This window comes from Microcaecilia unicolor, unplaced genomic scaffold, assembly GCF_901765095.1.
Source record: "Microcaecilia unicolor unplaced genomic scaffold, aMicUni1.1, whole genome shotgun sequence".
NCBI lineage: Eukaryota > Metazoa > Chordata > Amphibia > Gymnophiona > Siphonopidae > Microcaecilia > Microcaecilia unicolor.
The window spans coordinates 80,588-92,610 of NW_021963224.1; the positions used below are offsets into that span (position 1 = coordinate 80,588).

The following is a 12,023-nucleotide window of genomic DNA, read 5'->3' on the forward strand; positions in this document are numbered from 1 at the left end:
GCTAACTGCCTTCACCACATTCTCCGGCAACGAATTCCAGAGTTTAATTATGCGTTGGGTGAAGAAACATTTTCTCCAATTTGTTTTAAATTTACTACACTGTAGTTTCATCGCAAGCGCCCTAGTCCTAGTATTTTTGGAAAGCGTGAACAGACGCTTCACATCCACCTGTTCCACTCCACTCATTATTTTATATACCTCTATCATGTCTCCCCTCAGCCGTCTCTTCTCCAAGCTGAAAAGCCCTAGCCTCCTTAGTCTTTCTTCATAGGGAAGTCGTCCCATCCCCGTTATCATTTTAGTCGCCCTTCGCTGCACCTTTTCCAATTCTACTATATCTTTCTTGAGATGCGGCGACCAGAATTGAACACAATACTCAAGGTGCGGTCGCACCATGGAGTGATACAACGGCATTATAACATCCTCACACCTGTTTTCCATACCTTTCCTAATAATACCCAACATTCTATTAGCTTTCCTAGCTGCAGCTGTCGCGGCTCTGATGTCGCCCTGGTGTTGGTGAGCTCTCGAGTTTTCCCGAGCTCCCCTAGGCCCAGGAAGAAGCCGAGCACCCCAATCTTCACCCGCGGCGACCGCCGTTCACCGAGGGTTGAGCCCTCAGCTGCGGGCGGCCAGCAGGACTGCTGGAACCCCGGGGTGGTGGCTGGCCTGGCTGGATATGGGTACGGAGTCCTTGGTGAGCGTAGCTGAGCCGGGCGGCTAACTGAGCACTGGGCACGGCCCAGTCGAAGGAAGTGGCTAGCAGGACGGTGAGGCTGCTACGAGTAACAACCACCGCCCTCACTGGAAATAGCTAGCTGGACGGCTAGCTGCCGACAGGAACAAACACAGTCTTGGAAATAGCTAGCAGGACGGCTAGCTGCCGACAGGAACAAACACAGTCTTGGAAATAGCTAGCAGGACGGCTAGCTGCCGACAGGAACAAACACAGTCTTGGAAATAGCTAGCAGGACGGCTAGCTGTCTTGAGGAGCAAACACAGTCTTGGAAATAGCTAGCAGGAGGGCTAGCTGTCTTGAGAAACAAACACAGTCTTGGAAATAGCTAGCAGGACGGCTAGCTGTCTTGAGGAACAGACGCAGTCTTGGAAATAGCTAGCAGGACGGCTAGCTGTCTTGAGAAACAAAGACAGTCTTGGAAATAGCTAGCAGGACGGCTAGCTGTCTTGAGAAACAAACACAGTCTTGGAAATAGCTAGCAGGACGGCTAGCTGTCTTGAGAAACAAACACAGTCTTGGAAATAGCTAGCAGGACGGCTAGCTGTCTTGAGAAACAAACACAGTCTTGGAAATAGCTAGCAGGACGGCTAGCTGTCTTGAGGAACAAACACAGTCTTGGAAATAACTAGCAAGACGGCTTCAAACAACAAAACGGAAGCACTGGATCCCCCCCGTGTCTCCGTTTAAATCCCCCGCTCGTCCTGGCTGGAGAACAGCTGGAACCAATCCTCTCCGCCCCGGCCGGCAGCGGAGGCCCGGATTGGTCCTCCCGTCCGATGGCCGGAGTTCCTGCGCGAATGCGCCAATCCGGTACGAGTGGGCGGAGCCTCCTCGCTGGTCTCGCTGCAGCGAGGAGGACGCCGACGCCGGCGCCGCCATCTTGGCTGGCGGATCTCCTTCTCCGAGGCCGGCGTTAGTTCTTCTGGATCGCCGGCCTCGGGGCAACTTGCGGCTGCGGCGATCCCCGTGGCATTCTTCCCCCGTCGCCCCGCATCCCACGGGCGACCCAGCCTTCCGCTCCGGCCCGCGGACCGCCAGGTAAGGGCCCGGAACGGGACAGCAGCAGCACACTGAGCAGAAGGTTTCAGTGTATTATCGATGACGACACCCAGATCCCTTTCTTGGTCCGTAACTCCTAATGTGGAACCTTGCATGACGTACCTATAATTTGGGTTCTTTTTTACCCATATGCATCACCTTCCACTTCCTCACATTAAACGTCATCTGGCATTTAGCCGCCCAGTCTCCCAGTCTCGTAAGGTCCTTCTGTAATTTTTCACAATCGTGTCGCGACTTAACGACTTTGAATAACTTTGTGTCATCAGCAAATTTAATTACCTCGCTAGTTACTCCCATCCATGCCTGTTGTGCACCTGCCATAGCCTTGGCATAAATGCGGTCGTGTGTAATTTGCTTTGCACAGGATCCTCACCCATTTTCCTGCCCATTCTCTACCCAAGCACATATCGTCTTGCAAAAATGCACTATACCGCTTACATATGCATTACAGAATAGCGTTTATGGTGCCCTGCTGGCACTTTCACATATAAGTGATGGTATTTTGTATATTTACACATATAAAGAGTGCTTAAATGTGGGTGCCTAGTTATAGAATTGCCCTTCGATGGGGAAAATTGTTACAAGCATAATTTTATTAATAATAATAATCATAGTATTGATTATAAAGTGCCATCCATACTAAATATATTCTAAAGCAATTCAAAATGTAATATTTATTTTTGAAAACTTGCACACACTTATCGGATAAAAAAGTTAGGCATTAATTTTGTTGCCAGCTCCTTAAGATTGTAACAAGAAGGAAAAATATTATTATGTATAAAATTTTTATCCTATTTATGTGACAGAGGCATATTTTCAAAGCAATTAGACTTACAAAGTTACGTGGAGGGCCATTTTCAATATGACGTCTGAATTTGGATGTTTTACAAAAATGTCCAAAATTTTAACAGGAAAAAGGTCATTTTCAACAAACAAAAACGTCTATCTTTTCCTTCTGAAAATACAGTTTGGAAAAACGTTTTGTGATTTGGACGTTTTACTTTTTGGTCCATTTTCAAACAAAAAACATCCGAATGCAAAACATACAAAATACACAAGAAAATACACAATCGAGTGAAACCATTCATATGTTCTAAGTGTGGTGAAAAATTTGGTTGTAATGTAAATCTGAAAGTGCATCAGAGAGAGTCCTAACAGGAGAGAAACCATTTACATGTTCTGAGTGTGGAAACAGCTTTGGTTGGAAAGAAAGCCTCACACGCCATCAGAGAATTCACACAGGGATGAAACCATTTACATGCACTGAGGAAGTAGAAACTTCAGTTGTATTGGGAAAGATAATTAGGGAATGTACACTCCTGCTATGAAGTGTGGAAAAATAGCACTCTGGTATTTAGATATATGTAATGAGACCTCCTTTTTATCTATAGATCTGAATTCAAAGCCCAAATTTACTGATAAACAATAGACACAAGGCTCGGATGTTATTAAAAAAAAAATAGAAAGCTTGGCATCAGGTAGAATAGTGGAAAAGTGACAGGTAGAATAGTGGAAAAGTGACATCCCAGGAAAGCAATAGGGCATCCTTGGGGGCACAGCAGTGGACTTTATAAAATGCTCCCAGGTACACATCTCACCATTGCTCCCATACCTTGTCTGCTGAGCCCCCCAAAACCCACTACCTCCAATTGTACACCACTACTATAGCCCTTACAGGTGAAAGGAGCACCAATATGTGGGTACAGTGGGGTTCTGGTAGGTTTTGGAGGGCTCACAGTTTCCTCCACAAGTGTAACAGGAAGAGGGAGGTAGAAGCCTAGGTCCACCTATCTGTAGTGCACTGCAACACTACTAGATTACTCCAGGCACCTGCATGCTATTCTAATGGACCTGGGTAACATCTGAGGCTGGCAAGTAATATTTTTAATCACATTTTTGGGGGATGGGAGGGGGTTAGTGACCACTGGGGGAGTAAGGGGAGGTGATCTCTGATTCCTTCCAGTGGTCATCTGATCATTTGGGGCACCTCTTTGTGTGGAGTGGAGTAGCAGCCTAGTGGTTAGTGCAGTGGACTTTGATCCTGGGATAGTGGGTTGAATTCCCACTGCAGCTATTCGTTATCAAAACAGGTCTAGCTCAAAACGTCTTAGTCCTGGATGTTTTTGTTTTGTTCCATTATGGCTGAAAAACTAGCAATGCCCAAGTCCCGCCTTGAACACGCCCCTGGCACACCCCCTTGAGATTTAGACACACTTCTGACGGACTTCAGAGAAAAACATCTAAAAAGACGTTTTTATGAGAAAAACGTCCAAATACAGACTTATGTCACTTTTTGGACATTTTTCTCTTTTGAAAATGAGCTTGATAGTAAACTATAGAACTTTGTAAGTCTAGGTGCTTTGAAAGTAAACCCTAAAGTCATATCAAAATGGATTACAACCTTCAGATAGCAGTGGAGGAGTGGCCTAGTGGTTAGAGCACTGGTGTTGACATCCAGAGGTGTCTGGTTCAAATCCCACTGCTGCTCTTTGTGATCTTGGGCAAGTTACTTAATCCTCCATTGCCTCAGGTACAAACTTAGGGCCCTTTTTACAAAACCATGCTAGCAGTTCCTGCGCCGCAGATGAGAGGAAGCCCATAGGAATCGAATGGGCTTCCTCTCATTTGCAGAACTGAGAATCGGTAGAGCGGCTTTGTAAAAGAGGCCCTTAGATTATCTGTCCACTCAGTGATATCTAAGATTGAACTTGGGAGAACTTACTTTCAATAAACACATCTATTGCCTGTTTACAAGCAGATTAGTGGTAACATGAATTGATCCACCTTTGTTTCCTCTTTGCCATATATTTAACATAATGTGAGTTACTAACGCACACAACTGCAATAGGCAAGTCATCAAAATAAAAGTGCTGTGCTTAATGTGCCATGCTTATATAAGGCTGCAATGATAAATTAATTTAGTTTCAAAATGTCCAGTGATAGAAGACAAAAATTAATTTTCAATTAAACTTTTGCCATTTTTAATAAGTAGAAAGATTAAGTTAGTATGGCTATATTGTTGCTGCCTGCCCTGAGCAACCTAACAGATGAAAGCTAGATCAAAACTCAACAAATTAATTTCAACATGTACTCTAATTTAAATTATCAAAGCTCAAAAGAATGAATTACGTAATATACACTGCATCTATTTGTAGTAGCAGCAGCAGTGAGGGAAATCAGAAAAAGGGGCTAATTGTTACTTTATTTTTTTAAGTGCTGTTCTTTTGCTGTTTAAACTGACTATTTAATACCTTCATTAAGAACACACCACCATCCTTTACTTGTGGTAAAAGCATGTTGAATAATAGTGCTATTACTTTCTCATCAGTTCTAATGAATTCTACACATCATTTGTTATTTACATAGTATAAAAATACTATTGCCCTTAAATACATTTTACAGTTCCTTCCAAATTATCCCAAATTAGTTGCTACATTCTATGAATAATGGAGCACAATGAACAAGCCACTTATTAAGTAAATGCTTAAATCTCCAAAGGAACAGATGAATTATTTTTTTTCTAAAAAGAATGTTTTAAATAACAGACCATTTTAGCACTCATTAATAATTTACAGAAATTGAGATTCTGGCTGAAGTGCTAATATAGTAAACACATCCTCGACATCAACTGATCTCTTCAATTGAAGTCCTTTGGCTAAAGGGGGACCATTAAAAACTGCTAATATATTTTATTGCAATGTAATAGATTATCTGCAGTAGCCACATATACTACATCACCTTACCGTTGCAATTGGTCCATCAACATGATAATCAAGACTAAAGACATCCCATCCAGTGTCTCCTGGTGATACCTACACACAATCATAAACATAAAACAAACATTACTTTGTTTAAGAACAGTAATAGCCAAACACAAGATTTTTGTAACATAAGACCACACATTATTAAAAAAAGCTTTCAGAAAATGTTCTAAGAAAAAATTATCATAAATCAAAGGAATGACGACCTCCATGCCACCACCATTCATACTTGTTCCATAAAGGTTATTAGCTTTCTCTGCACAAAAGACAAATACTGGCTTAATAAAATGTGTTCTTTTATACTCTATGTGCAGGTTTATAAAACTCTAAGACCCACAATAAAGAATATAATTTTAATTACTGGTGTATAATCTTCAGATACGGGGAAGAAGAGAGCTGATGTAGGGAGGGGTGGATTTTGTTTGTACATACTTCAATTGTTAACTTGGAAGTGGTATAAAAATAATGTTCACTCACATATCTGAATCATAAATCTGAGACTTTCCTATTGGAATGTACAGGTAAGAAACTTCTAAATCTACAGAATACAAAAATATCACCTGCCTAAGAGCTTATTTATTTATTTGTTACATTTGTATCCCACATTTTCCCACCTATTTGCAGGCTCAATGTGGCTTACATAGTACCGTATCGATTCCGGTAAGGACAAATACAAGGTGATATTGTGGTAGAATAAGGTTCATGTGTGACAGACACATTAGGGGATCTTAGAGAGGAAGAGTTACGTTATGTCCATTACAAGCTTTGGTTTCATTGTGTTGCAGGTATTCAGGCTTTTATGTTGGGTCGGTGGGGTATGCCTTTTTAAACAGGTTTGTTTTTAGTGATTTCCGGAAATTTAGGTGGTCATATGTTGTTTTATGGCTTTTGGCAGTGCGTTCCATAGTTGTGCGCTTAAATAGGAAAAGCTGGATGCATAAGTTGATTTGTATTTGAGTCCTTTGCAGCTTGGGTAGTGGAGATTTAGGTATGTTTGTGCTGATCCTGTTGTGATTCTGGTTTGCAGGTCTATGAGGTCTGTCATGTATTCCAGGGCTTCGCCGTAAATAATTTTATGAACCAGGGTGCAGATTTTGAAAGCAATACGTTCTTTGATTGGGAGCCAGTGCAGTTTTTCTCGGAGGGGTTTGGCGCTTTCAAACCGCTTTTTTCCAAATATAAGCCTGGCTGCTGTGTTTTGAGCGGTCTGAAGTTTCTTTATGATTTGTTCTTTGCATCCCGCATAAATTCCATTGCAGTATTCTGCATGGCTTAGTACCATTGATTGTATCAAGTTGCGAAATATTTCCCTCGGGAAGAATGGTTTCACGCATTTGAGTTTCCACATTGAGTGAAACATTTTCTTTATTGTAGATTTCGTTTCGTTCTCTAGTGAGAGGTTCCGGTCGATTGTAACGCAGAGAATTTTCAGGCTGTCTGAGATGGTGTAACCTGGGGTGCTTATGTTTGTGGGTTTATACGTATTGTATTGGGATGAGATGATGAGACAGTGTGTTTTTTCTGTGTTGAGTTTTAGTTGGAATGCATTTGCCCATGAGTCCATGATCCCTAATTAATCCACCCGGAAGAGCCATCATTTCAGGGAATGATTCAGCCCTCAAGCCTCTATCAATTTTCACAGATTATTTCTTATGCCGACATGTCCCTCTCATTAGATCGCACGTTAAAGATTCAACACATATGCTCAACCTCTTTTACGCCCATACGTCCCTCTCATTAGTTCGCACGTCAAGGGTTCAACACACATGCTCAACCTCTTAGATGAATTTGATGGAGATTTGTCTAGAATCCTCTTGGTGACATTAGACATAAGATTCACTCTACACCAACATCCCCGAGACAGAAGCATTGCTGGTCACAGAATACAAACATACTTAAGGCCGAATCAGAGAAAATTTTTCTTCACTCAATGTGTAATTAAACTCTGGAACTTGTTGCCAGAGAATGTGATAAAGGTGAATCGGAGAAAATCTTTCTTCATTCAACGTGTAATTAAACTCTGGAATTCGTTGCCAGAGAATGTGGTAAAAGCGGTTATCTAGCAGGGGTTTAAAAAAGGTCTAGACGGCTTCCTAAAGGAAAAGTCCATAGACTATTAAATTGACTTGGGAAAATCCACTGCTTATTTCTGGGATAAGCACCATAAAATGTATTGAGCTTTTCTGGGATCTTGCCAGGTATTCGTGACCTGGATTGGCCACTGTTGGAAACAGGATACTGGGCTTGATGGACCTTTGGTGTATCCCAGTGTGGCAATACTTATTACTTATGTACTTAAACACAGAATCCCAAATCACCTCATCCTTGCTTTGGTCACTATTGCACTCACAAAACACTATTTTATGTTTCAAGGTTTTATCAACAGATCAAACGTATGGACATGGGAGCTTCTATGGCCCTTGACAATGCAAATCATTATGTGGCCAGTTTTGAAAAAAAAACCTTTTTACATGATCACCCCTTTAAAGACCACATTTGCTTTTACAAAAGGTATATTGATGATAATCTCTCTCATGGCTGGGCAAATCTGATAGTTTAAACCAATTTTTGGGATGCCTCAACTCCAGGGATGTAAACCTCTCATTTAAAATGCAGTATGACAGAAATTAAATTATTTGGATCTCCTTATCAGGAAAGATACTTACCGTTTTTCCAGCACCATCTATAAAAAGCCTACCAAAAGGAATACCTAACTTCATTGCACCAGCTTTCACAAACAGGCTTTGAATTTGTTCTGATTACTCAGACTTTGGCACACAAGCTGCTATAATAACAGATTGGTACATAGAGGATATCCTAAAAAGCATATTGAAGAGGGTTACTTTAAAGCCAAATCACAACACAGAGAACAATTGCTATTAGGACAAACTAACAAAAACTAGATATTGTTTGCACCTTAATATTCTCACATTGCGAGGAGAATTCAGAAAATCATTTGCAGATACTGGCACATTCTGGAAGGCCACCAATGTTTCAGAGACAAATGATTGGTTGTGGCATATACCAAAGACAAAATCTGAAAGAGAAGTTAGTACCCTCAGTTCTGTCAGAGCTTAGTTCTGCATCTTGTATTGTTCAACATGAAGGCCATAAGAAATGTGGGAAGTGCAGTGTGAGAACATTCTCTAGTCACCAACATTCATACATCCACAGACAGGGAAAACATAACATCTTAGACAAACATCCGATTGTAATACAGCGCAGGTTATTTACGTTATCCAAAGCCCCTGTTCTCTTATACATAGGTAAAACCAAAAGGATGGTGAATGCAAGAATCACTGAACACTGAAGTAAAGAGTTGCATGGGGACAAAAATCATACTATCTCCGCCCATCTCTGCTGGAATCTTTTCCATCACCGCAAGAATTTAACCCGTTCCCACAAGAATTTAACCTGTCCCCAACCCAGTCCCGCAAGAATTTAATGGTACATTAAAAAAATATTCCAGTTGGCTCTCAGTCTCTCTCTGGGTTCAAGCCATAGCACTGCAGGCAAGGAAGGAATGGAACTTGGAACACTCTGATACACACATGTAAGACTTGTCTCTGATTCACTGGCACTGTGTGCTGAGAGATCGCCACATGCATGCACCAGTAGGTAGGTAACATTTGATGCTCATGCCTCTGTCAGAGCTGAGGTCTGCGCATCAGCCTGGGAGCAGAAAGGATTAACAGTAACACAGTAAATGACTGCAGATAAAAACCTGAACTGTCCAGCCAGTCTGCCCAATAGTCACACTCACTATCAATTCATGATTAAATGAACAATGAACGTAATATTATATACTTGATTATGGTCTTTCTTTGGCGTTTCTGGGACAGACTATAGAAGTCCGCCTGACCCTATCCTTATGTTTCAACTGCTGGAGTTGTCGTCAAAGCCCACTCCTGCTTATTCGTCTTCTCATTTGTGGGACACAGACCGTAAATGTCTGTCCAGCATTCTCCTCATGTTCCATCTACTGAAGCTGCTGTCTAAGCCCTTTCCAGCCCATCCTAAACCAGATTGCCATATATGAGACAAAGACCATACAAATCTGTCCGGTATCAGCCATTGTTCGTCACAGCTGGAGACGCCATGTAAGTGTCACTTGAAACATCCACACATATGCAGCCATTTAAGTTTAGGTTTTTTTATAACTTCCATTTTCTAATTAGAGATCATCCCACAACTTTTTTATTTCAGTCACCATTTGTGTCTCTACCACCTCCTTAATGGAAGACTTTCTGCATCTGTGCTGTTAAAGCAAGGAGGAGGAAGAGGAGGAGGAGGAGGAGATTGCTTCCGTCCACACAGGAACCCTGTAGGAACTGCTTCCATTCCCATGGGAACCCCGCAGAACTGCTTCAATTCTCACAGGATTCCCGCAAACCCCGTTCCTGTGCAGGTCTCTACACCAAAGCTGCATAAACAGACATATAACGGCATCACTGGTTAATCATTAGAATGAGGTTAACTATGCTATCAGCGATTTGAAGTTTCTGGTTTTTAAAATTGTTAAATGTGGCAGGAGAGGTGCCGATATTGATTCTATATTAGTTATGTAAGGATCAAATGTTAATTTTCTTATTTAATTCAGTAACACCATGTATTGCTTCGGTATTTGCAGCCTGCTCACTTGATCACCACAGACAGCTCACATAATAAAATACTACAGATTATTTTAGATTTGTATTGGGTAAATGAAACTCTTTATTTGGACTTTAATTGGACAGTGTATAAGTCATTATTGTTACTGCATCACAATGATTAAGAAATACACACACTAATCGAGTACATTACTAAAAGAAGGCTATAGAAAAGTAAAATAAGATATATATATATACATACATCAACATCACTGGTCAGGAATTACATCATTCAGGCCCTTATCTCATCAGCTGGGGGGGCCCATTGCAGCGAAAAGCCTGAAGTCTCCCTAACACCAGGAACAAGTCTTTTCTGCATGATGCGTCCATCCACAGAATGAGCTCCAAGGCTCTGCTGCAAAAAGCCCCCTTTTTATTAAGCTAAAATTTATCCAGGTACGTGAGGATTCAGTCATATGCTCTCAGTTCAGGTAAACAAACAACTGGCCAGGTGGGTTATCTGCAGAACCTCAAACATACCCCGCCTCCCTCCTGCACAAGCTGGCTTCAGAGACATACATTGTTCTTGAGAGGTGCCTTATCTCCTACACCTCCCTTCTGCACAAGTTAGCTTCAGGGACATACATTGTTCTTGAGAGGTGCCTTACCTCCTACACCTTCCTTCTGCACAAGTTAGCTTCAGGGACATACATTGTTCTTGTGATATACCAGGAAAGTCACTTTTGGGTCAGAGACAGGGGATTTTAAAAATGTATTATCGATTAAAGCAAGACTGAAAAGCAATTTTTAATATTTTCCATCACATTTGGTTCTTTACTTTTCAATTTTGCTTATAAGGTAATGGTATAATAGAATAACTATGAGATATTTTTCGCATATAATGAGTAAGATAATTCCATATAGTCAAAATAATGATTATGCAGTGGGATTTGAACCGGTCACCTCTGGATTGCAAGACCAGTGCTCTAACCACTAGGCCACTCCTCCACTTCACTCCCTTGAAATTTGGCCGTCCCTGTGGGGGGGGGGGGGGGCAGTTCAGGACATCCAAAATGTTTGAAATAAGGATGTACACGCCTTCGCTATGCCTCCGCTGACACACACATACCTCCCCCCCAGGGACCAGCATACTGCTGCGATGGACCAGAGTATGACATTTCAGGCTGGCAAAAAAAGTTTTTGAAGTTGTTTTTTTCGGGGTGGGAGGTGGTTAGTGACCACTGGGGGAGTCAGGGGAGGTCATTCCCGATTCCCTCCGGTGGTCATCTGGTCAGTTTGGGCACCTTTTTGAGGCTTGGTCATAAGAAAAAAATGGGCCAAGTAAAGTCGGCCAAGTGCTCATCAGGGATGCCCTTCTTTTTTCCATTATCGGTCGAGGACGCTCATCTGTTAGGCACGCCCCAGTCTGCCTTCGCTACGCCGCCGGAAACCTTGGTCATCCCCGCAACGGAAAGCAGTTGGGGACGCCCAAAATCGGCTTTCGATTATGCCGATTTGGGCGACCCTGAGAGAAGGACACCCATCTCCTGATTTGTGTCGAAAGATGGGCGCCCTTCTCTTTCGAAAATAAGTCTGCTAGAGAAACATGGTTTAATGGGACAGAGTCAGCATGGATTCAGCAAGGAAAGCCTCACCTCACCAATTTGCTTCATTTCTTTGAAGGTCTGAATAAACATGGGCATAAAGGTGAGCCGGTTGATGTAATATATCTAAGGTTTTTTTATTTTATTTCTACCCCGTGCTTTCCCACTCATGGCAGGCTCAATACGGCTTACATGGGGCAATGGAGGGTTAAGTGACTTGCCCAGAGTCACAAGGAGCTGCCTGTGCCTGAAGTGGGAATCAAACTCAGTT

The 12,023-nt window shown here is 42.1% G+C and overlaps 1 protein-coding gene across 1 annotated transcript in view; it reads right to left on the minus strand.

Moving 5' to 3' along the window:
• LOC115459086 (gamma-tubulin complex component 3-like) overlaps positions 1-12,023 on the minus strand; it is a gene marked incomplete at its 5' end in the record, with an annotated part of 81,340 nt that overhangs the window by 54,584 nt on the left and 14,733 nt on the right. The window contains 1 exon segment of the mRNA XM_030188954.1: positions 5,542-5,610. Coding sequence (XP_030044814.1) covers positions 5,542-5,610 — 69 coding nt within the window.